Below are 26,867 nucleotides of genomic sequence, written 5' to 3' on the forward strand. Positions count from 1 at the left end.
CTGTTGATCCTACTTTCACTGCATAGGAGAAGTCCACAGTAATCTGATTAGATCCTGGCAGGCCTCGAGCTATTTGTCCTGTATTGTTTTTCTTCTGCCAACCGAAAAGATGGTTGTGGCTCCAAATGGCTCTTGGCCCAAGATTCATTGGAGAGGAAGACGGTAAATGTTTTACTGTAGCAGTGAGAGAATCTGCAAGAATAATGAAAGGATGTGAAGAACGGGGGTGGCAGGTGGCCTTGTTAACTCACTCTCTTATTTTTCTCACCTTTGAGAGCTAAGGGCAGGAAATCCTTTAGCCAGTTGAATGAATTGTGGCCTTTAGAAACTGCTGCGGTAGTGCATGATGGGAACTGTACTGTGAACTCCAGTTCTCAGTTGTAGTAGTTTATCTGTCACTCTTGCCGTTGCTTTTCTTTTCCTTAATTTGAGCTCAGCTTAGCCGCGATCAGGGGGTGAAATCTTAAAGACCTGTTCTGCTCTTCAAGATCCATTTTTGTGCAATGGTGACATGAGAAAACCTCAGCGACTCAGTCAATGAACCTGACTTCACAATCAAGTCATCAAGAAAGCAAAGCCCACCCTCAGTTATGTTAACCCAGGTGATATTGGACATTAGATCCTGTTTGCAGTTTCATCACCTTTTAATACAGCAGGAACAGAACTCCCATTTTAATTGTAAGGTATGCACCTTTTGGCCTCTCTCCAATGGACACGTTTGGCAGGCAAAGACAGAAGGCATTGATGCTGATATGTTCTGACAGAGAGAGAGTATCTACAGGAGTTACAGAGGAAGAGTCAGAGACTGGGGGATTAAGCTCTGGGCAGAGACATCCTGCATGGCTTATTTTCATACTGGCAGTTACGTTTCAGTTAAGTTGGGCAGGACTCAGGAATTGGAGTCAAACCGAGTTTGAAAGTTTTTACCTTTTCATTCCATTTTCTTCCGGTTATCTGAGGTCAGGGTGTTGCAGACATCCTTCTCCCCAGCAACGCTTCGTAGCCCCTCCTGGGGGATTTTGAGATGCACCCAGGCCAGATGAGATATATAATCTTTCTAGCTAGTTCTGGGTCCACCCCAGAGTTTGCTTCCATTAGGCTGTGCTTAGAAAAGCTGCAATGCGCTCAGGTGGCATCCCCATAAAATGCCAAAACCAGCTCAACTGGCAGCAGCAGCTCTACTCCATGCTCCCTCCGGATGTCCAAACTCCTCCCCCTATCTTTAAGGCTGAGCTTAGACACTCTCAACGACAAAATGTAATTCTGAACATTCAGGCTGACAGTCAGGGGTAATCCGAAAGTAGGGTTCATTTTCCAAAGGCAGAACAGCAGGCTGAGAACCGAGCAGAGGCCAAACTGAAAGCTGGGCACAGCTAGGCAGGCTGAGTATGGTGTTAATGTTTGGACGACTGCTGGATCCGGTGCAAAAACAGACAGGAGAGAGAAGCGTGGCAGACCAAAAAGTTCAGAGTCGTAGATAGTAAGAAGCGGCCACAACAATTCTAACCACTGAGGTAGAATGATGATCTAATGGAGTCTTGGTGCTTGAACTGGTGGTTGTATACTGAAGTTAGGTGGTGATGACAGGATTCCTCCTTGAAGTTCCATTACTTTGTAGATATCACTGTCAGATGAAAGAAATCTGAAAATATGATGCGTTTGTTTAGTTTAGATAACGCATGCCTACGTCGACATGAATACTCTGCTCGCTTAATCACTTATTTTAACTTATCAGTAATGTAACACTCTGAAATAGGCTATTACAGTATATCTGATAGTCTATTAATCACAATACATTCACTGTACATTTACATTTGCTACTGTGGTTTCACTTAAGTTAAGAGACAGGACCATAACTGGAGAAATTGTCAAAGTGCTACTTAGAATAACATTTTTTAATTTCTGATGGAATCAAATCAGATGTTGTGGAAGACAGTAAGGATTGTCACTTAGCCCCTGTCCCATTTTAGCTATAGAGCATACATTTTCAATGGGACAATATATTTATTCTATAAATTAAAAGGCTTTGGTTACATTACATTCAAAGATTTGATCACTTGTATTAAGACAAACTGTAGCTGCTGCTAATACTGCATAATGTGAGGGATCTCTTTAATCTGCTGTTCTTTCTTTCAGTGGGGCCCCTCATGCCACACTCCAGGGGTCCATCTTGCCGTATGTACACGCTGTCACACAACACACAGTATATGACTGCTTGTGATTTGTCATTTTGCATATTTTGGCTTATTATCGAACCTCAATGAGGTCAGAGGATCAAATGGATTCACATGGGTTAACATCACCATACAACCAGATGTGTTTTATTCTGTATCATGAACCGGATTTAAAGCTTCCCTGTGGAGCATTTGATAACTTCCAGCTCTGACACCCCCCAGTGGTTGTATCAGAGAAGACACCAGCATATGATTTTACAGTGTACAGTGTTTACAGAGTATAGTTGATCTACGTTTTTCAATTTTTTTTACCCTTTAATAGGGTTTTTTGGTAGTTTTTTCTTATTCTTGTTGAAGGCTAAGAATAGAGGATGTTGCACCTTGTTAAGGGCTATACAAATATAATTTGTGCACATAATGACACATAGTGGAAAAACACAGTGGGTCCAGAAAGTGCTGTAGCCAGGATTTGTGAAATACCATATAATAATGATATAATTCATGGGTCTAAATTGCCCCCCAACAGAGCCCAATTTAGTTTTTGGCAGGTGTGTTATCCTGGTAGAGAAAAGATATAACATTTGTATATTTTATGTAAATGTATTTTTAAATAAAACAACTATGTTATGACCTGGGAGCGGTGGCCACTGCCCTGATCCAGGTCAAATGTGATGAGAGGGGTCTGATTTAAATCTTTGAAATGCAAACCCCTAATGACTCATAATGAAGAACATTCATAATTTTCTTAACAGTTTGGTACAGCAATTAATCCATACAATCAAATATAAAAACTACATTTACCAAAGACTTATACCATTTGAGACATTTCATCAGACATTAGTAAGTGGAGGTTTCTAACGAATGACTGTAAATAAAGGGAGCTCAGCTATAAAGAATGAACTCCCAATGCTTTGTATGGAACACATGCTCCTTTATCCTTCAACAGACAATAAGATTGTTGTTAAGTCAGAGCTGCAGGTGCCGGCCAGCCTTAAACAAATGAAAAAGTCAGTGTCTCTAGAAACTCAATTCATTTCTGGTTTCTTGCATTTTACAGTCTATATTCACCTGAACATACCACCTGCAGTGAAAACGGTCACCCAGCAGCTCACTGTGTGAGTGTCTCATCTCTTGATTCTCAGTTGTCTTCTCTGTCCCCTCCCCCCCACCCCTCAGTCTGTCCCTGATGCCAGCTCTATGAAGCGCTCTGCCTCCACTGCGGCTCCACAACGACCCCAGGAGGTCAACCTGAGGGACTACACCCTGGAGAAACCCAGCCAGGACCGACCTCACCACCATCACCACCACCACCGCTGCCACCACCGCCGAGATCGAGATAAAGACAGGGAAAGAGAGAAAAGGCAAAGGTCTTTGGATACACCTCTAGGTGGACAACCTCCAGGCTCCGCTGGTGATTCAGCCCCTACACACTCCGACACACACACGTACACAGTGTAGGCTGGGTCTTCTGTTGGTTATTCCAACCAAGGCACCTTCAAGTATATGTTATTATGTCCAGTATGAAGCAGTACACTCTCTCTCAGACTTTGTTTTACTCCTCACTGACCTCTTGAGGAGGAACTAAGACAGTAGTTACACAGGGGGAAAAACTGGAATGCTGTTGCACCTGCTGACCTGTAACTGAAGTCAGTTATTTACAAAATTAAGTACAAGAAAATGACAGTAATTGAATAAATATAAACTATAGAAATGACTAAACAGGCCCAGACTTGTTGAGTCTATTTGACAAGTTTTGTGTACATGTCCAAATGTAGATATTTTATCATGTACACAGTATTGAGCAAAACAGAAATTAGTCTGAAATGAATTCTCTCTTAATTCAATCTGTAGTTTGCAAATTAAGCCATAGTCCTCTCCATGTCTGTCCTTGAGTCCAGGGGTAACCTGGGATTCACTGTATTCTGGACTGATATTCCCATGATCACATCATAAATCCTTATTTATCGACAATGCATTCAAATAATTAGATGGACCTACTTTCATTCTGGTAGGGAGTCTCTCTAGGTTGCCTGGCAACTGCTAAGCACCAACAATTGGTCAAGCAAAGGCAACATTGTCATTTTTATAAAAGCTGGTTTTCTACGGATGAAATGAATGAGATGTAGCATGTCAATTAGTGAACTTCTGAAGTGCAGGTTGGCAGATTTTGCATCCTGTTTCCAGGATTATTGCTAAGCTGCTGGCAGTAACCTTAAATTAGTTCAGTAGATATTAGAGTAATATTAATCTTTTCATGAAACTCTCTGACAGGGAGCTAATAACTGTAAGTGTATCATGTCCCCCACAGTCATTTCAATGAACTCTAAATGAATAGTTTTATACATCTTGACTTGCCGCGCACAAAGCAGTTTTGCTTAAACTTTGCAAATGAGCAAAATCTTATAGCATAAGATATGAATGAACGCATGAAGGCAGAAAAACAAACGCTTCTGGACAGACACAGCACCTTGTGTGACAGACGTGACCCCCCCCCCCCCCCCCATCACACCACCACACAAACACACACACACACAGGGTCTCAGCTGTGACAGATATCATCAGTGTTCTCTCTGTGTCGGCTGCGAGACAGCAGCAGTTTATTATTAGTTAAAGAGACTGACAGACATGCACAACCAACCCCCCACTAATTACTAGGCAGCCGCTCTGCAGGGGGAGGCTGTCTGTGAAACTGTCACAGTCCGGTAATATACTTCTGTAGTGGCGTCCAAGAAAAAAAAAAAACAATAGCGATAAAACAGCTGCACATGGAAATTGTCTCTATGTAGACCAGCAGCATACTCTAATGACATATATTAGCTTGTTTAGTACTATACTGATGGAAAATATGGTAATTCTTTTATCTGCTGAACATCACCATGATACCATTGTCTCAGTGAAAGTGATACTGTTTAGCTCAGAGCATTGCTGCGTCTGTACGGCCTCACAGAGATGCTAGCATGGCTGTGCTCTGTCTTCATTTGGGGTTTTGATCCTACAACAGCACACAGTCGCATTTTCACATGCTCAGAGACATTCAAACTTGAAGTCTTTGATACATGCTACTTCCATTTATCCTCTACTCTGCTTTGTAAGTGTTAATGCTATTTTCTTCACTTTCAAAGCATATGATTTATCTTGTGATAACAGGAAAAGTGCATGTGTAAATGGCAAAACCAAATATGGCAGAGTTCCATTTGGCTGCTCCAGTTTCAAGGTCCTGATGTTGTTCATGCTGTTTACCCTTTGTTTTTCTGATTGTGATAAATCACTGTAACTAATGATGGATGACACATCTCCACTTCCTCCCACTGTGCAAAAATGTCATATTGGATACCAGTGCTGCAATCTTGCACTGCTGATACTATTTGGATGAGAGTCTGTGCAGTAGTGATCAAGGAGTGGACTCAAGGTCCCACCCACACACCTGCCTGACCAATCCCAAGTCAGTCTCTGCTGTCAATCATGCCGTCTCCCCTGTTTATAGCTTACAGTCACTAAATACAACACAACGTGAACATAGGTCAGTGTGACAAAAACTACCTAAATGACAGAAACCATGTTCAGAAAAAGGCATTTGGTGTGTACTTGGTACTAGGTTGGTCCATATCCAATCCTCTAACATGGAGGAGGTGGGATTTAGGATTGCATCCAGCCACCAGAGGGCGATCAAGAGGTTTTGGCTTCACTTCTTGAAGCTGTCACGTTACTTTATTTATTACAAAACAGAAATATCCCTTAACAATGCTGTCACTCAAATTTGTCCTCAGCAGTGAACCAAAGCATCGACGTCAGAATATATAACAGTCAGAACTTTAATTTTTGGAATATCTTCCCTTCTCCCTGGGTGCACCAGAGGAGCCAGCATCTGACCCAGCTGCCTCCAGAGAGCGGCCCCATGACCGCGGACGCTCACACGAGAGGAAACACCACCACTCCTCTGTGGACAAGCAGCGCTACTACTCCTGCGACCGCTTCTGCAGCCGGGAACACTGCCACAGCAAATCTGCCACCGCTAGCTGTGCCGCCTCCCCCTGTGAGGGGCAGGAAACCAGCAACAAGCAGGTGGGAGGGCACAGGCCTGTAGAATAGAGCCAGATGAAGCTTGAAGTTTATCTGACTTCATTTACTATCTGTGATTTCTGCTGTTCCCCTGAATGTGATTCTAAACAAGATGGAAACCTCCAAACTCCAAAACACTGGACCTCTCATGCTGCTGCTTGTAATAATTAGAATAGTATTTAGTGGAGTCTGGATTGTGATCAAAGTTATATAATATTTTATTTCATGGCAGTGTTGATGGTTGATTGAAAGTAATTAGCTAAATTATTAATTTTACTGCTGAGATTCATACACCTCCAACCAAACTTATAACGTCCTGCTGATACAAATATGTGGAAACACTAAATCATTTTATTTTATGTAAATGGCCTCTGTAACCAATTTCAAAAATGTAGTCTAGGCTGAATATAATTGAATGATCAGCTACAGTACACACACAGTCACTTAATATTCACGAGCAAATAAATTGTGTATTCATCCTCAGCAGAAAATAGTCCTCAATAAACTATTTCCTCAACTGTGAGTGACTTTTAAAACTGACTTTAGGAAAGATGGATTTGATGGGATCCAGATTTTTTGAGCCGCTTCAGAACCAGATTTCAATTTGATAAAAAATTATCCAACCCTATATCCCCAACTGTTACAGAAATAAAGAGGAAAGGTTACATAAATAAGCAAATACAAATTATGTGATACAAATTGGTTGCTTGTGACATTTATATTGGTTTTAAATAATCTATATTTTTCTCACATGGTACTGTAACTTCATAGAGACGTGGTGCTGGAGTATGCATCCTCGGGCGGTGGCGCAAGAATCTTACAACGACTTTAGGATCATCTTGTTGGAAATGTTGGAGAATCAAATGACAGGATAATTTTCGTATAATGTTTTGTTCTATGAGAAATACATGACAATGTTAAGCACACAAATCAGGAACTCATTAAACAAACTACTACTACCATACACACCAGATCAGTAGATTGTGTGGCATCAACAGGGGGCTGACATCATCAAAATGGTTTGAACAGAAAATTTTGTGTGCATGTTTGTGCAATAAATTATTTCTATATTAAATAATTGAGGTGAGTCACAGTGTTTTACACTGCTACATGCTACATATCTGCATATTAAACAATAAGATGACTCATATAGCAGTGCAACCTTAGAGCAGCATGGTGCAGATACTGTGTTGACTGTTGAGGTGTTATTGTGATTCCTCTGCATGCTCTTAATACGGTCTCTCTTTCTGCCTGTAGTGCAGCCTCTCATGGCCTTTCACTTCTTTTCCCACTTTCTCTCTTCATCATTTTCCATCCTTTTTGTCTGTCTGCCATTACCTTTCCATTCGTTCCATTCTCTGTCTTTGCTCTGTCCCTCGTTTTTTCTGTCATCTTTTGTGACATCGTATTTTGGTGTCTCTCCTTTCTTCTCCTTTCCTCCCTCTTTCCTCCTCCCTGTCCCTGTTTCCTTCCCTTTACCTTTTCACTCTTACATATTTTGGTCATCGTTCTCTCGTTTCAATTTGCTTGTCCAATTTTCATCTAGGGCAGTGGTTGGGTTAAAGGCAGCCCAATGGCATTGAGTTCCAGTTCTAGCACGCCAAGCCGCGGACGTCGACAGCTCCCCCCGACCCCCCTTACCCCACGGCCAGGGGTGGCCTACAAGACTGCCAATTCCTCCCCCGTGCACTTTGTGTCCAGCCAGGCCTCTGTGAGTCCCGGCCGGCTGAGCCGCGGCCTGTCGGAGCACAACGCCCTCCGGCACAGCAGCTCCCACCACATCCCCTGCCCCGTCACTCGTATATGCTCCGAGCCCTTCCTGGGCCGGAGCCAAGGTGATGCCCTGGGCAGCCCTTACAGCAGCCTCCGGGACCAGCTGGACATCTTCCAGGATGTGGCGTCACTCTCGCCCAGCCCCCGTACCGGACGCTCATCTTGGACCGCACTGCCTCGCATGATGGGAGCCCTGCCTCCGGTTCCACAGCAGAATCTTGGGGTGCCCAATGGGTACCACTTCAGCTTTGGGGGCAACACCAGCCCAGGCTCTGGCGTCAGGGCACCCAGGTATTACCAGGAGGCAGAGGAGGATGAATGGTGCTAGCATGGCTTTAAACCAACCTTTTTAATGCATTTTGAGGAACTGTGATGAGTTTTATCATCGTCTTTAAAGGCTTTAGTTTACATTGTCACTGTGTGTTTAATGCTGTATTTGAATCCTAACTGAGTGAGCTAAGGTTGGGGAGAACATCTATAAAATGAGAACGCTTCAAATGGGTTATATTTGAATGTGATCAAGACATCATCATCTTTGTCAAAGGGCACATAGCATCAACAAACTGAGCAGTAGTCAGATACATGTATCTTTCAGTAGCTATCCTTGATTTGCTTTGACTTCGGTGTTTTGTTGACACCATCATATCGACCCTCAAACTGCATTACAGTACAAACACAATGTACATGTATGTTACAATGGTAATACCTCTTTGCTTTAATGGTGTACAGTAGATAGACCAGCAGACCTGCTATGTGTCATTCATAAGTACTGTGTGTATACCAGGGAAACAATTTAAGAAAACACAATGCTATGTATTTCTGTTCTAAAGGATGTTCCATTTAGTTTTTGGCAAAATATTTTACAATAACCAAAAGCAGCATTCAAGTTTTTTCTGACATTTGGAGGCAGCACAACAAACTGTAAACATAACATTATTGTACTATCACTGAATCAAGTTGACAAGGCTAACGCGTTAACTAACTACACCCAGCAGACACGGTGCAACAGTAGCATTCATTTGGACTCGTGTTTCTGATCAGCAGAGAATGAAACTCCAGCAGCAAAGCTCCTTTCCATCCAATCATGAGAAAAATATCTTCATCTGCTAAATGCTATTCACATGATAAGAGTCAGAACAGTAAAGGCTGTCAAAGCAAAACAAAAAGCTGAAAAAATCTAAAACATTCATTGGGCTAGAACTACTTCGGTTTCATTGCTAGATTTGGACAATTTTTAAGTTGTACATGATCTGATCTGTTTACCAGGTGAAATGACCTTTGCAAAGACATTTGAAAACAAAACATGATGAACTGAGAACGCTGCTCACTCAATTCAGATTAACACATAGAACCAAACAGCGCTGTTGAACTGGAGTTAAACAGACACTTCATCATTACACCCAACAGCACAACATACCTTATAACAGAGCACCTCGTTTTTTTAAGTTAAACTTTGCTATTGATTCTAACAGTCGCTGAAGTGCGTTTGAGAGTCACTATGGCAGGTTCAACACAAAGTGATGGCACTGCCGACATTGAAACGGGACAAAAAGCAGTCAGTCCTTCAGTGAAATATTTGGAAATAAATAACCTCAAAGACATTATGACACCGTACAAATGGCTGTGATGCTCTTTAGTGTAGGACCGTACCATTCTATGATCATGCTTAATCCTTTCTGACATTCCTCAGAATGTGCTTTCACACAGGCTGCGGCCATTGTTTATCTGTTTCCTGTTTCTTGCAAACTTGAAGAGAGAAGCAAAAGTAACCAACTGACAGATTTAATTTCTATAAAAACTTTTCTTGTAGATGTTCTTTTTTCTTTGAGCCATTTGTTTTTGTACGACATGAAAACAAAACATCAAAGGTGTGTTTTATGTGAACTGCTTCCAGTTTGCCATCGTTTCAGGTCTAATGTTTCTTGCGATGTTTTATGACGAAGTGCCTATCCTTTTAGATATACTGTAGAAAAAGATGCAATGTCAACTGTTTTCTAATGCATCCACACTTGAGTAGATGTTTGGTTACTTCTGGATGTAGCTCTGCCGGAAAACATGTTATAAAGAAAGCCTTATCTGCGAGGAGAGAGAGAGCGAGAGACGATAACCTACAGTACGTTGAAAAGACAGGAATCGAAAAATTACCTTCTGAACGTTGATTATTTTTCTTGTTTTTGATAAACTACGTGTAGGTGGGGCAGCCAGAATAACATTGTGGAAATGCTCTGAAAACTGCTTAAAGATATTTATCCAGTTAAATTAATGCCAGTAACACGTTGTGCATGTTTAGATTGTAGACCTGTTCAAGCACCTGCTCTGACCAGCTCTTTTCTATATGTGTATTGGAAAGGATGTCACAGAGGGAGCCTGATAAGCTCCTGTCTTTGGACTGTTCTGTGTGTGTGTGTCTGTGTGTGTGTGTGTGTGTGTGTGTGTGTGTGTGTGTGTGTGTGTGTGTGTGTGTGTGTGTGTGTGTGTGTGTGTGTGTGTGTGTGTGTGTGTGTGTGTGTGTGTGTGTGTGTGTGTGTGTGTGTGTGTGTGTGTGTGTGTGTGTGGATTAAAATTAACATCGGTAGGCATCTGATATATTTTGCATTTATTGATCCAGTTTGATGTATGGTTTGGTTTCTTGTTTTTTCACTCTCTCTTTCACTTCTGGCAAAAACAAAAAACAACAACATGGATCCTGTAATGTCATGCCATGTATTTCCAGCAGCTACTGTACCATGGACATTGACTGCAGGACTAGTTACAGCAAACTAATTCCTTCATATAAAACATCAGGATTTGGAGTGGGAATGAAAAGGTTCAGTTTTTCTAGAGCTGCCAGTTTGTGCTGGAGTTCAAAGGTCACACAAGAGGAAACAGTTTAGAGTGACTAACTTCTCCACTCACACTAACAACACACCTGCATTGTTAGCTATGTCCCAAATCCATACCATATTCAAACTGATCTGGATTTCAGTTCATACAGTGTTCACGCTGAAAAAACTCAAAAATTTGATCATGTAACTCTTCCTGAACTTTTGTTGTGGTGTTGATAGACAAAGAAATGTACATTGGAGACTTATTTTCGAGCATTTGAAGTATAACTAGAATGGCATTCAGTAGGATGTATATCTCCGCTTAAATCAATTCTCTTATGCAACCCCAATAAATTCATTAGATCGGGATTTTTTCTTGGATCTGCTCCAAATAGCACATACTCATGAATATCAAATCATATCATCTGATATGTGGAAAAATACCTCATCTTGCAATGTTACAGAAAGTGAAAATTATTGTACTATCTCTCTGCATAGGAAAAAGGTCAAGTAAATAACGACAACTGTGAGGTGTTGGCATAAAAAAACTTGAATAAATACCCAAAACATTTATTATTTCTGCTAAATTCAACTGCCAGTATCATTCCAAATTGGCAGTTTGGATTGTTGACCTTCCTAAAAGTAAAAATTGTAAAATACAGATTTCTTGTTTGAAACCAGTTGTTGGCAGATATAAAACAGTTTAATACAGACTTGTTAGATTAAGGTATAAGGAGTAGTGGATCCTTTCTGGTGGACAAACTACAGTGTATACTGATGACGCCAAACACACTGTAAACTATCATTATGCTGTAAGGAATTGGGACTCAGCTAACTAAAGACTTACTACCTTCTTCTGGGGCTTGTCAAAATGAATTCAAGGAAATGTAGGACAACCTTTAGAACTAAAAGTACAACAGAAGAAGGTTTGTCACGTGTGATCGGATATAATTACTGCGTTTAATACCGAGACTCTAATAAAAAACTAAATGTCATTTGGCTCTGTTAGACTGTCACCTAAAGATAAATGAAAAACAAAACAATTCCTGAAATCCACAGAGCTGACACCAGTAAGGCTTGCTGCCTTACTCACCTCTGCTTCCAATTTAAAGGGAGAAGTTCTGCAGCTGTCAGAATTCTAGAAAAACACCTTCTCACCATCTGTAAGGACTGTGTCCACACCTGGAACCACTCTGCTCACATATACGTGGGCTGGATTCACACACAAACCATAAATGTTATATGCAACTTTACTTTGTGCACATGGCTGATGTCACCATTAGATTGTCTGTGGTGAAACTGGGATAATCTGCAGCAGCAGGTGGAGGATGGGGGGGGGGGGGGGGGGGGGGGGGGGACACTACAAGGGCCAGACACAACACAACAGATATGCAACAAGACAAACCCACTTCTCCATCCATTCTGTAGCTTCTTCATGTTGGTCTCTTCAGATTCAGGCTTCAGCATGAGTGTGACCAAATGTTTTCTAGAAAATGCCTTGAAAAAAAATGAAGAGAAAAAAAGAAGGTAAAATACATAAGGGCACAAAGTGTAAACAAGAAACAGAACATTTAGGCAACTTTATACTTATATTTGCATGCATAACATTAACCCACCTTGACAATGTCAAATGGAAATTCCATGGCTGAAAATGGGAGGTGGTGTTTCTTGTTAGGTTTTAATAAAAGGGTTTTGATGAATCAACCTTGAGTAGTGTCAAAGTCGTTCTTTTTATCAATGACAGGAACACTTTCTGATGAAGAGAGAACCCATTTGTTACTCGAAAGGTTTTGTCCGACTATGGCAGAACAATAATCAAAGCACCTGAACCTTCTAAATCTATGGTCTCTGTGTAGCTTCAAAAGACACCGTGCATTCTTGGAAAGTGATCTCTTATGTTTGGACCCCACAGTGTCTGTGTCCAAGTCTGGACCAATTGGCCACCAAACATTTGGAGCGTTCCAATCTATTTTTTTCTGCATACTATTGGCCACTACTATAGATGTGGCTTTTTTTGATAAAATACAGAAGTTTGCATGTTCTAACAATGTATGTGCATGTAGAAATCTTAGTACTTTTAGATACCATGTGTTATTTTGTTGTTGATTTTTAATATTTTGTATAAACTGTGGGGTTCGCTAAAAAGACACATTTCTATTAACTACAGTATTGACCATTGTTGAGAGTTTCCCCCCGTGCAGCAGAGCTGGGACATTCCTTTGTTTGGGTCTTGGGATTCAGTGAAATGGTTGTTTGCCTGATTTTATGTTTCTTTGCCAGACTTTGAATTCTACAGTTGTTTCTAACATTTTGTATGAAGCAAAGTTCCTTGAAATAAAAAAGAGTTAAAATTATGCGGCCTCTTATTAGCTGAATCTATCTACTACCCATAATTCATTATGATACAGTGAAAATATTTTGTGCACTTTATCTCAAGTCTTCCTGATAAATCCTCTCAAGCTCTGTCGGACTGGATGAGAAGTGTCTGTGAGCAGCATCTGCAAGTCTCTGCACAGATGTTCTCCGTGGTTCAGGGACTTGTCCCTTTTTACTTACTTGAACAGAGGACAACAAAAGTAATTAGATTAATTTAATTTAAAGAAAGTATATAATTATATAAAATAAAAGTATAGCACACTAAACCAACATGAAGCATTTACATCATAAATACATTAAATAGCCTTATTTTGTGATATGTTTAATAAGATAAAAGCAGAACTGTATTATAATTTAGAAAACTAGTTTGATGATCACTTTTAGTAACTATACAAGCTGATAATACCTTTTCTGTTTGAAAGTCGATTCGAGTCCTGAGCGGAACATGAACAGCATCTCCTTAGATTGCATCTGGTCAAAGACCACATCCCTCTAGATTTGTCACCAGACTATTTTTAAAGAAATAATTATACCAAGTAATCATACATTAGACACACTATTTGAGAGTCAAAAATATGTAAATATATCATACAAATAGTAACTGTATTGAAGGCTATATAATGAAGGAAACAAAACATTAAGTTAAGGACTTGGAGTTGACTCAGGACGTCAAAGACCTGAGATGTACTTTTGACTCTGTATGTATTCTCAGTAGTTCTTTAAATCAAGCCTCTGTGGAACGCGCGCAGAGCCGGGAGGCTCTGCGCGCCTCTTGTGCCGCCCTCTCGGCATTTTGCGCCCTAGGAAACCGCCTATGTCGCCTGTACCAGGAGCCGCCCCTGGCTTGATACGATGATGATTTAAAAAATGAACGTGACGTTCACTCACGTTCATCATATGAAAACTGATTCGTTAAGTTCAACGTTCGCGAAAAATGATGTGCGCCGCAGGATGTGCGTGCACAGTTTTTTTATTAATTTGATTTTTTTTTTTTTTTGTTAATATATTTTTTATTTATTTGCGCCACCGGATGTGCCCACATCTGCGCCGCAGGAGATGTGCGCCGCAGGAGATGTGCGTGCGCATTTTTTTTATTGATTTGATTTAATCAAAAAAAAATTGTAAATATATTTTTTACTTATGTGCGTGCAGCAGGAGATGTGCGAAGCAGGAGATGTGCGCTGCAGGATGTGTGCGCACAGTTTTTTTATTAATTTGATTTAATAATTATTTTTTTTGTAAATATATTTTTTTTTTATGTGCGCCGCAGGAATGTGTGGCAGGATGTGCGCACATCTGTGCAGCAGGAGATGTGCGCGTGCAGTTCTTTATTAATTTGATTTAATAAAAAAATGTTTTTGTAAATATATTTTTTATTTATGTGCGCCGCAGGACATGTGCGCCGGAGGAAGTGCGCACATCTGCGCTGCAGGATGTGCACGCATTTTTTTTAATTAATTTGATTAAATTTTTTTTTTTTTTGTAAATATATTTTTTATTTATGTGCGCCGCAGGATGTGCGCCCAGTTTTTTTATTAATTTGATTTAATAAAAAAATGTTTTTCTAAATATATTTTTTATTTATGAGCGCCGCAGGATGTGCGCGATGTGGGGGGGGGGGGGGGGGGATCTACCGACCATTATTTGGTCGGTAGATCTTGCTGACCTGGTCATTTCATGAGTAGCTCACAGGCCTATAAAGTGTGGGCACCCCTGGTCTGTGCTGTAATAAAGTGTGGCAGATAATGTAATACTCTTCTATTCCAGGGGATGGAAAATATTTCTGACAATTGAGAGGTTCCGATTACTCAAAGCTGCTTGCAACTACTGAGGGGTGTCCAAAGCTGGCATACCTGGCTGATATATTTCATATACTGAACACACAGCTGCAAGGCCGAAATGAAAACCTGCTTACAAGCACTGATCAAATAAATGGATTCTGTTTAAAGGTGCAGCTCTGGCAAAAACATGTGCAGCGTGGCAACCTTAAGATGTTCCTACTGACTGAGAAAAGGCATTATGTCAACACTGCTGCAATGTGCGAGGTGATAGGCACACATTTGAAACTCTTGAGGAGAAGTTTTCATTTTATTTCTCTTGAGCCTTCACAGAATGTCTTGACTGGGTTAGGGACCCATACAGCTCAGCATCAGTTGCTGGAAAGGACATGACTTTACAGGAGCAAGAGGAACTCATTGAACTGAAACAAGATCGTGGTTTAAAGCTAAACTTTGCTGATCTTCCTTTGGACAGTTTTTGGTTATCTGCTGCCAAGGAGTTCCCCAATCTGGCCAACAAAGCTATTTGGACATGGCTCCTGTTTTCCACAACATGTGTGTGAGCTGAGCTTTTCAAGCTTGACTTTGTTACCTTACTTAAGTAGAAATTTTTGGTATCTATACTTTACTGGAGTATTTATTTTTCAGACGACTTTTTACTCCTTACATTTCCCCGCAAATATCTGTACTTTCTACTCCTTACATTTTAAAGATAGCCTCGTTACTCCTATTTCATTTCGGCTTGTTTTAATTCCGGTTTATCATCGTTCATAAACACACAAAAAAAAAAAGGAGGAGAGTTTGAGTTGGATGCCTGCCGCAAGCACGGGATGACGACCAGGCCGAGGCTGCCACACAACCGCACTGGAGGGGTTCCGAAAAGGAGGAGAGCAAAGCCAGAGCTGCGTGCGGCGTGCGGCACCGTCCTCGCAGCATCCGCCATCCCCCCGCCTCCACTGACTCACCTCACTGTCGTGTCCGTCGGCCATCGGAGCAGGCCGGCAAAGGCGCAGGGAGGTGGGTGGAAGAGCGGAGAAGGAGGCACCGCACGGTCGTGGACAGTGCTCAGACGAAGTGGAGGAGACAGAAAAATAGAAGGAGTGGGGGGGTAGGTGGGAGAGCACTCGCGTGCCACACCAACACAACCCCGGCCTCGGGAGAGACACGCTGGCCCTGGGGTGCAGCGCGAGACCCTAAGCACCGTGCACACAGCATCACTGTATGTACTGGGACAGTAAGTATCTAGGATATTCTGAATAGATTCATTCAGCTTTTCATATTGTCCAGAGGTGTGAATGTGAGCGTGGACTGTTTGTGTTTATGTTTTGTTCCTAACCTCTTTATTTAGTTTGTCTTTGGTGTAATTTCTCTTTTAGTAATGGATAATAAAATAGTTTTAGTCTAAACCAGGGGTTCAAACTTTTGCAAGCTGGGCCCCCCCAAAGCTGGTTAGCACCCGCCGCCCGCCACCGCCGCCCTCAACTACACCACCATATATAGATAGATTGATAGCATATTGGAACGACTTCATTTTTTTTATGTATGTGCGCCGCAGCATGTGTGCCGCAGGATGTGCGCAGCAGGATGTGCGCACGCAGCTTTTTTATTAATTTGATTTAATAAAAAAATGTTTTTGTAAATATCATTTTTATATATGTGCGCTGCAGGATGTGCGCAGCAGGATGTGCGCCGCAGGATGTGCACCGGCACAGATGTGCGCACATCTGCGCAGCAGATGTGCGCCGCAGGATGTGCGCGCACAGTTTTTTATTAATTTGATTTAATAATTATTTTTTTTGTAAATATATTTTGTATTTATGTGCGCTGCAGATAATTTTTTTTTTTTTGGTAAATACATTTTTTATTTATGTGCGCCGCAGGATGTGCGCCGCAGGATGTGCGCGCGCATTTTCTTATTAATTTGATTTAAATATATATTTTTTTTTGTAAATATATTTTTTATTTATGTCTGTGCAGCAGGAGATGTGCACCGGCACAGATGTGCGCAGCAGGAGATGTGCAACGCAGCCGCAATAAGACTGCGATAAAAACTAAAAACAGAGAGAAAATGAGAGCTGTTGAGGAAGAGCTTTGTGTTTGTCTTTCTTCCATTCCTGCCAGGATATCAGATTTGTGTTCATCTAAACAGGCCAAGGTTTCACACTGAGTGAGTGTAAATACATTTAGAAACTATATTACTAACTATATGTATTATATGTACTGAGTTAGGCCACAGAGTGTCATTTTGTGTGGTAGTGTGCCCCGGGATTTTGTAAATTAAAAAAATGTGCCGCGGCTCAAAAAAGGTTGAAAATCACTGCTCTACAGAACAGAGAGATTGTTATTTAGGAAAGCAATGGGGGAAGGAGACAGGAGGATGTGGAACACATGATGGTGTCTCATCATCGGTTCGTTTAATGTCTTATCCACAGGCTCAGCTTATTTAAATCCACGTGGATCATTGCCGGGTTGTGCTGCCGTTGTAGGCAGAGGGTTGCGTTTGTCTTCACTCTGTGTGAAGAGGATTCCCAGTGTTATGTTCAGATCAAACAAAACAGATTCTGTGAAAATGGCTTCTGAAATATTTAACATTTATTAGCTTTGTCAAACACGTTAATTTGCACTCAGACGTCCCTGTTGCATCTAAAGCATTATAAACGATTTGTTAAACGCCTAACTGATAAATATTATTGTGTTATATCCGTATTCTTCTGTTGATTATTGTTTTAGTTTTTTTACCTTGCCATTGAAATAGACCATTTCTTCTCATAAATCCATTTTGTCCTGTATTATTAAATGTTAGAATATCAAATTTAATCAAAAGGCTGTTAAGTGGGGCGGCATTGCTAGCTCTACGTCCAACCCTCGTCCTTTATCCGGGCTTTGGACCAGCAAAATTATCCAAGAGTGCAACTTTTGTTTTTTATAAGTTTTTTAGTTTTTTCAGGGTCCTGAAAGGGTTCAGTTACACCACGTCCCACACTAGATGTCTGGAAATGTCTCGATTCTTAGATGCATCACGATGTGAACTCTGCATCGATGAAGAGACTGAACTCAATGACTCATGTTTTCCAGTGACAGTGAAGATACATTGACACTTACATCCCGCTCTGTAAGCCAGATCAGCGGCGGCTTTGCGCACGCACGATTCATTTGCAGTCTGGAGGATGCGGAGCGTGGGTCTCCTCTCCGCTCTGCCTGCAGTTGGGACTGCTGCGCAAGGCTACTGGGAGACTGACCGCCTGAGAGTGCATTGGGACGGCGAAGGGGCTCACGGCAGCACCTGCTGCTCGTTGAGGATTAAGATTAAGATTAAGATGCATTTATTTGTCCCAAACACATGCACAGACATGCACAGGCACACTCATGCAATGTAGGGAAATTTAACCTCTGCTTTTAACCCATCTGGTGCAGGACACACAGAGCAGTGAGCAGCCATGTAGGGCGCACGGGGAGCAGATGTTGGGGGAGTAAGGTGCCTTGCTCAGGGGCACTATACAGGGTAGGGAGAATCCTCTTGGATTTTTGGACAGATCAATCCAGGTTCGTCTTTTTGTTTTTTCTCCGTGGAGTCAAACCAGAGACGAACCAGAGACCTTTTCTGCCCATAGTCCAAGTTTCTGCCACTAGTACACCACCTCTCCCCATGTCAGTCACTGCAGAACGATACGTGCTCTCACATCAGTCTCCAAAAACACCAGAAAGTCTCCAATATCACCAGAAAAAGTCGCTAGATTTGTCGTGTATATAAATATAGGAGGAATTTTATTTTACATACAACTTTGTGTCGACCTGTATTCAGTTTACTATCATAGAACAGCTCACATTCACATTCATGAATGTGAAACCAGGAAGCTCTTAAGTACAAGATTTCATATCAAATCTTTTATTTTGTTGTCATCGCTTAAATTTAATCTCTTGTTTCTGCCTCCATTATGCACAACATCAATTTTTTGCATCTTTCAAATCTCTGTCACGGTCTTTTCTTACATTCTGTAATAACGCCCAAAGACATCGTCCATTTTTTCTCATCAAGCGTCCTCCTCTCTGCAGATGGATCCCTTCCACACTTTGTTCGGAGTCAGGGGTCTCTCCCTCCTCGGAGACGAGTAGATAAAGCTGTTGAATCCAGTGCCGAGAGTCGGCCTGCAGCCTGACCTCCTGAGCTAGCACAGCTCCCCAACATCTCTCTCTCACTCACACTCACACACACACACACGCACACGCACACGCACACGCACACGCACAAGCACACACACACACACACACAGGGCCGGCCCTGGCAATGTTGGCGCCCTAGGCGAGATTTCAAATTGGCGCCCCCCAACATACACACGCAAACTGTGATGCATCCCGTTCAGTTCTTTTTTTTAAATCCATTCTCAAATTTCCTAATTCATACTTGGCCTCCAGAAAGTTAGTACATATGCACAGACAAGTGATAGGAATCCGAAGCTATTTTTCAAGACATAGCACACCTAGACTTTGACAAGTGCATGTTTTATTAAAACTATTTCAGATAATTGAATGTCTACTGATGCATGTTGAAATTATTGAATTCTTTGCTTTGTGTTTTTAAGCTATATTAGGATTAAGGTGTAAACAGAGACAGTTCCTCTCTTTGAGAGGGAAATTCTCTTCTTATAATATTAATGGTTTATCTAAATTCTTCTAATAGACCTGTAGTTTATCTACTTGAGGGGTAGTTATGTACGAGGTAGGTCTTTTAACAACTCATGTGTTTTGAATACACAAGTATCCACCATCGCTACAACTGTGTACACATCATTCATATTGTGTACGACCAGAGATGGGCAGTATTTTTATTACTTGTATTTGACATACGTATTTCATTACTTTTGAGAATATTTTGTAATTTGTATTTGATAGGACCGATCAAAAATCGAATGTAATTTGTAACAAAATACTTTAGAGTGTAGTAATTTTGTATTTAAAATACTCAAAATACTTTCTCCACAAATCAAAAAACAGTTAGGGTTAGGGTTAGAGACGAATCCACCACCTTATGTTGAAGATCTTGGCCTGGTGGCAGAGAGTGAAACGGCTTCCTCCAACCTCCAAGATGATGAGGAAGATGACTTCTTTGCTTTCTCAGCTGAAGAAACTTAAGTCCAGGAAAGACAGGAGATCACACGCCACAGCAAAGCGAAGATAGAGACCCTTCGTTTTCTGGAGGACACCAGAAAAGACCTGCTTTCTTTTCAGCAGTAACCACTCATCAAGCTCCTTTTTGTTCCATTTAACATAACCCTCCCCTCTTCAGCTGCGGTTGAGAGGCTGTTCTCGTTTGCAGGAATAATATTCCATCTGCACAGGAGGCGGGTAACAACAGAAATATTTTAAAAGTTAGTTGTTCTTAAAGGCAACTAAATTGGCTACTCATGGGTTGGGTCTCAAGAACCAAACTGGAAGGATTATTATGTCATAAAGATGTCAGTGTGAACCTGTATGAGACACTTAACACTGTAATACATGGGCGGCTGTGGCTGAGGGGTAGAGTGGTCGTCCTCCAACCTGACAGTTCGATCCCCAATCTGACCCATCTGCATGCCGAAGTGTCCTTGGGCAAGATGCTGAACCCCAAATGGCCCCCCATAGAATAACTAAGTGCTGTGAATAGATGCACTGTATGAATGTGTGTGTGAATGGGTGAATGTAAAACTACTGTAAAGAGCTTTGAGTGGCCATCAAGACTAGAAAAGCTCTAAATAAATACAAAGCCATTTACCATTTAATATAGAACTATGTGGCCTGCAATGCCACTGGCCAATGTAAGAGAGAAATAAGTAGGCTACCATGCCACTGGCCAAGGTTCAGTAAAAGAGAAGTAAGTAGGCTACTGACTTGTTAAGTTACCTGTTCACTTTTGATTTGATTTACTATTATTTACCTTTTATTATTATTTATTTTTCAGTGCAGAACCTGATGTACAGTAATTTATTTAGGCTCTTTACCTGTGTAAAACTGGTTTTAATTCTATATTTTGCTTTTATAGTATACATAGGCCTAATGTGTGATGCTATTGTTGTGTGATAAATATTTTCTTGTTGATACAAAGCCAAAGTTTATGTTGTTGTCTTTGAATAGCTTTGCATAGTTACACTGACATTCTGTGACTGTTCTTCCTTTTTGTGGGGTTCACCAGAGCTTTGTGTACATTATATAGCCCAAACCTGAATTCTCTGCTATACTAAATTGTGAGAAAACGGAAAATCCAGAAAAAGTATTTCCTATATTTCAAAATACAAAATACATGTATTGTATTTTGTTACATTTTCTGGCACCAGTATTTCGTATTTTATTTTAATACACTTATTTGAGGGGTAATTTGTATTTTATATCAAAATACATTTTGATGTATTTTTGCCCATCCCTAAGCACCTGTGGGGGGGTTTTGGGTGCCATGCAGTCGAATCCGGCTGTACCGGTTATGATCCTTCCGCAGGTTCACCTACGGAAACCAAACCATCCAATCAGTAGTAGCGACGGGTGGTGTGTACAAAGGGCAGGGCCTCAGCAGCCTGTGAAAGACTGTTGAGTGTTGCAGAGCTCATCTTCAGACCAGGTAGAGCATGCATAGGCTCAAATAACTTTGAGAACCTGCTGCTTTTGCGGCTGAACAAAGCCTATCGGTAGTGTTGTTGTACATACAGGATTTAGTCCAAAGGTCTCAAGGTCTCTTTCAATAAAGGTTATTGATAACATTCCACTGAAGTTTGACTTTTTGCACTATTACAATACTTATTGCCAACTAGTTATTATGTCTTCCGCTCCATGAAACGCATGTTAATACTCAGTATTACAAATATGGTACTTTAATGTATTTACATAAAAAAATTCCCCTTACATTACTTTTACTTTTATATTTTAAGTAGCTTTGAAACCACTACTTTTACACTTTTACTGAAGTAAAAAGCTTGAGTTGATACTTCAACTTCTACAGAAGTATTTTTAAACCTTAGTTTCTATACTTCTACTTGAGTAATGAATGGGAATACTTTTAACACCTCTGCCCCTGAGCTAGGGGAAACACTGACAGCGTTGGCGTGTCTATTAAACAACCCAGTCTCATCAGAAAACGTTCAATGGTAACGTCGGTCCACTTGGACCGACGTTACCATTTCACAATCTGAGAGGCCAGATTGTGAGATGGTAACATTTAGTCCTCCCATTGTTTTGCATTGGCGTGTTCTCACGTCACGTGACTCTCAAGCTCCCGTCTGCGGAGAGGAAAACATGGCGGAGATTCCCTGTTTTTTCAGATAAAAATATAATTTTGTAACTTAGTTTGGGCATAAAAATACATTCTGACACCATTTCTAGCGAGAAATGTGCTCTTTGCTTCCACAGTCTTCAGCCAGTTCGTGCTTATGATAAATATTTTAATAGTTATCACGCATGTTTTTATCGTTGCTATGATGGTTGCCATGCCACCACGGCGCAGCTTGGTGTTTAAATCACAGTCCCTGCGTGGTGTCCTTCAGTGATCGTGAATGTTATTCATGTTATATAATAGTAATATTTGAGGCTAGATTACATCTCTAATGAGAAGGATCCAGCGAGTCTGTTCATACCGAGGCCGGCCCGAGTGCGCGACCGGACCGAGTGCGCGAGCGGACATGACGTGTGGCTGTCGTAAAAACCCTATTTGTAAACAACCAGTCCTTTAACTCAGCGCTGCGTCATAAACATGGAGCGCTTGGAAGACCACGATGTCATCTTCCTTCTGTCAGGTAAGTAGTTTATTGTTTTTAAAGATCGTTACGATCTAGGTTTACAGTCCGAGTGCGGAGAGAGTCCGTCAATCCACACTATGGACGCTGTTCATGAGCTAATACGCCATTGTTAGCCACATGCTACAGCCCACCGTAGCCTGTGCTACCTGGGAGGTGAATACATGGTTGTTGAAACCAGTTCAAGACGCTTAGCTCATCATTGAGGGACGCTACAATATAAATATAAACATGAATTTGATTTATGAATGCTTTAGATTAATATGGAGTGTATTTGTCTACCATTACTCCACAATATCAGATCAATTTGGTTTAATGTATAGTATGCAATATGACAATGTTTTCATGTTATGGAGTTGCGATTCATTTTATAAAACAATTGCTATGTTCTGTTTTTTAATCAAGGAGGATCAAAGTGAAGCTACAGGAGTTTCATTAACATCAACAACTTGGACCAAACAGTTTGTTTTGCTTGATGAAGAGCAGGAAGGGCAGCCTGGAGAGAAAGAGAAGCCGGGTTGAGCCCACTACCATCATCCACGTACCACGAGGAAGATGAGGGAGAGAAATGATCCTACCATTAAAGAGGTACTTTTAAGTTATATACCAGAAAAACCATTTTATATAATTTGCCAAATATACATTTTTATTAAATCCCCAAAGTACGCTTGCTGAAATACAAGTTAATATCACATTGAAAGAATTTTGATCAATCATGCTTCCCTGCTGTGATTGTTTAACTGGGAAAAAACAACTTTTTCCACAGGAAGGCAAGTAAATTTAAGGAATACATGTGCAAAGTTTTCCTCTGTTATGTATAATGATGACCCCCATCAAACATAATGTTAGCAATATTTACACCTTTTAATTTATACTGTTTATTTCTGTCTACATGTGTGAATTTGCCTTCATTAGTTTCAGAAAAGAGCGATGATGTATCGGTCAGTGGGCGGCAGCACGAGACTCCGCAAACTAGTCTGTAAGCAAAGCAGACGAAGGCATCGAGGTTGCGGCCTGCCATCATTGTTATTTTGCTTAAGGGACTGAATATGTTTCATGCAGAAATATTAGCATTTCCCTTATATCTACCAAAACTGCTTGTTTCACAGACTGCAGTTTTGTTTTGATCCGATGTGGTGTGCAAATACAACCGTATCTGCAATGGGTTGTGGGGCATTAACATTTGTAACTCTAATTTTGTTTTGACAGACTGTGAAAAGAACGTTGAGAACATCACCACTCTACAGGAAGACACAGTCCAGTAATGGGTGTCAGAAGTTCAGTAGTGAACGACAGGTACTGTGGGAAAATGTGTGTCATTGTTGTACAATGTCCTTTGACTCTGTTTAAACAAGGTCAACACAAAAAGGTTTGATTGTAAACTGATATCGGTACGAATTCATGTTATTCTCCTCCTCAAAAGAAACAAACAATCAAAATTACCTGCAGAAAGCCCTTGATGGACGCTTCAGCTGCATCGTCAGACTGGTGAGACAGCAAGATGCCAACTTTAATGGCAATTTATTTGTGTAACATTCTGTGACCAAATGTATAGATAACTTTTTGTGGATTGTAAAAATAGATAACCCATTTATTACAAAAAAACTACACTAGAATTACCGCACTGCGTTGTATGACTCCGCTAACCAGTGCAGTGTCCGTCTACATATTTCTACATATTTTCTCTCGTATAAATGACACTGTGTCTCTTGACAACTGAAACCATAAGATGAGGTCAGTGTGGCCTTGACCTTTTTACTTTAAGACAAATACAAAGTTAGACAATCCGAAAACATGCAGTTATGCCTCCGGCGACTCGCTATTGCAGAGGCATTAAAACTGTAGTGTAGTAGATTGGATTTTATTGGTGTTACATTGGACATCTTGTATGGGTACACCAAAAAATATATTTGGTTTCACATTCTAGATGGCAATAAGCAGAGTCATCAACTCGGGAAAAATATTTCTGTAGAAAAGAAAGCCTTGTATGTGTGTATGTATACATACACACAAACGCACAATTGAGACGTTTTTGTCTTTTATCATATATTCTCAGGCAGTACTGATGCATTTACTGAGAGGGGACGTGAGGGCCTACTCTGCATGCTCAGAGTTCAAGCCCAGCAGGCTGCAGTGGGCCTGACATATTCTGGAACAGCAGCACAGTCTTTAGATGACTCCTCTGAAGATGAAAACATGGCGAGGTACTTCTCCACTGATGAAGAACTGTGAGGGCTGTGATTAGCTACACTCTCTTGCTACAATGCTACTCATGCTACTCCCTGGCAGCCTTAGGAAGGCATTAGCTTGCTGTGTGGTAGCTGTTAGCTTCAGCATTTTTAGTTTTTAGTGGCCTGTCTGACGTTTATGTTTAAAAAAAAAAATCAGAGGGAACCATCTTCATAATTTAACACTATGGTTTGTTTGTGTGTCTTTCAGTTCTTCTCAAGAGAAGCAGTACAGGTGTGCCTCAGCTCCACGGTCCCTCCTGCAACCTCCGCTCCTGATGCTAACCTCATGTCTCCATCACACCAAGCAGCAGACCTGGATTGACAGACCTTTCTCCAGAGCTGCCCCCTCCCTCTGAAACCCCCCTCTCCAAAACACTATTTGTGTAGTTTTTAAAGTATTTTTTACATGAGAATTGTTGATCATATCATTTCCAGCAGATGCCTTAATATAATGTTTGTGCACAATAAATGACATTGTTCATAACATATTGGTATTTCCTTGCACTTCTACACCATGATATTGGCAGATAAGATGCTGATTACATTAAAGCAGTGAATGCTCTTCTTTAAGCAACATAAACAAACAATGATCCAATGGATCTGAAGTAGAATGGGCACATTACATTCTGTAGAGAATGCTTCAGTTATGGAAGTCAGAAAATAACTTTCTTTATCTGAGGTTCCAGTCATTTATAGTCACAGCAAAGCACACAGGTCTGGTTGTCTAGGGACACCCATATCATATTGTTTAAGATGTGTAACATCAAGTTTGTGTATCAGTGCAAAATACATACCGTCATTAGTCAAGAGTTCACTCTCTTGTTTACACAAAATTTAGGTGACCCAGATGTTTCACAATGCATCTGATAAGGTCTTATGAGAAACATTCTTAACATTAAAGAAATGAACACAGAGGATAGCAATAGATGTTTGACTCAAATCAGTAGCTGGTAATCAGCAGCCTGACTTATTCAAACACATTAATACTACAATGAATGAGGCAGGGCCTTCTATCAGAAATCAACTATATCGTTACGTTATGTTTCTCTTGAGCACATGGAAATTACCTTCAGCTTCCACTTACTGTCACCTGAACCATACTGTTATTTCTGTATCTACAGTGACTTTTAGGAAAACATATACTAGAGGGCAATGTATAAACATTAATACATCTTATTTATATAGAGCTTTTCAAGAAGTGCAAGTACTAAACTGAGGGAAAGCTAATACAAACAATATATATATATCTTATTTCCATGTGCCAGGACAGCCTCACACTTGGATGTAAACCAATTTTAGAACACATTTGCTTATACTGGAGATCTTTTAAATGAATGTCCCAGAAATGATTTCTGATGGAAACCCCTGCCTTATTCATTGTAGTATGAATGTGTTTGAATAAGTCAGGCCGCTGATTATCAGCTACGGATTAAAGTCAAACAGTTATTGCTATCCTCTGTGTTGATTTCTTTAATGTTAAGAATGTTTCTCATAAGACCTTATCAGATTGCATTGTGATACATCTGGGTCACCTAATTTTAGTGTAAACAAGAGGGTGAACTCTTGACTAATGACTAATTTTGCACTGAAACACAAATTTGATGTTACACATCTTAAACAATATGATATGGGTGTCCCTAGACAACCAGACCTGTGTGCTTTGCTGTGACTATAAATGACTGGAACCTCAGATAAAGAAAGTTATTTTCTGACTTCCATAACTGAAGCATTCTCTACAGAATGTAATGTGCCCATTCTACTTCAGATCCATTGGATCATTGTTTGTTTATGTTGCTTAAAGAAGAGCATTCACTGCTTTAATGTAATCAGCATCTTATCTGCCAATATCATGGTGTAGAAGTGCAAGGAAATACCATTATGTTATGATCAATGTCATTTATTGTGCACAAACATTATA

At 40.7% G+C, this 26,867-nt stretch overlaps 1 protein-coding gene across 1 annotated transcript in view; it reads left to right on the plus strand.

Annotated features, from left to right (window-relative positions):
• Positions 1-12,131, plus strand: part of cacna1ba (calcium channel, voltage-dependent, N type, alpha 1B subunit, a) — a 130,474-nt gene extending 118,343 nt beyond the window's left edge. Inside the window, exons 45-47 of the mRNA XM_053420375.1 lie at positions 3,351-3,583; positions 6,017-6,236; positions 7,780-12,131. Coding sequence (XP_053276350.1) covers positions 3,351-3,583; positions 6,017-6,236; positions 7,780-8,334 — 1,008 coding nt within the window. The 3' untranslated portion in view covers positions 8,335-12,131. The remainder of the gene's footprint in view (positions 1-3,350; positions 3,584-6,016; positions 6,237-7,779) is intronic.
• The last annotated feature ends 14,736 nt before the right edge of the window (positions 12,132-26,867 follow it).

Source organism: Pleuronectes platessa, chromosome 4 (assembly GCF_947347685.1).
Source record: "Pleuronectes platessa chromosome 4, fPlePla1.1, whole genome shotgun sequence".
Lineage (NCBI taxonomy): Eukaryota > Metazoa > Chordata > Actinopteri > Pleuronectiformes > Pleuronectidae > Pleuronectes > Pleuronectes platessa.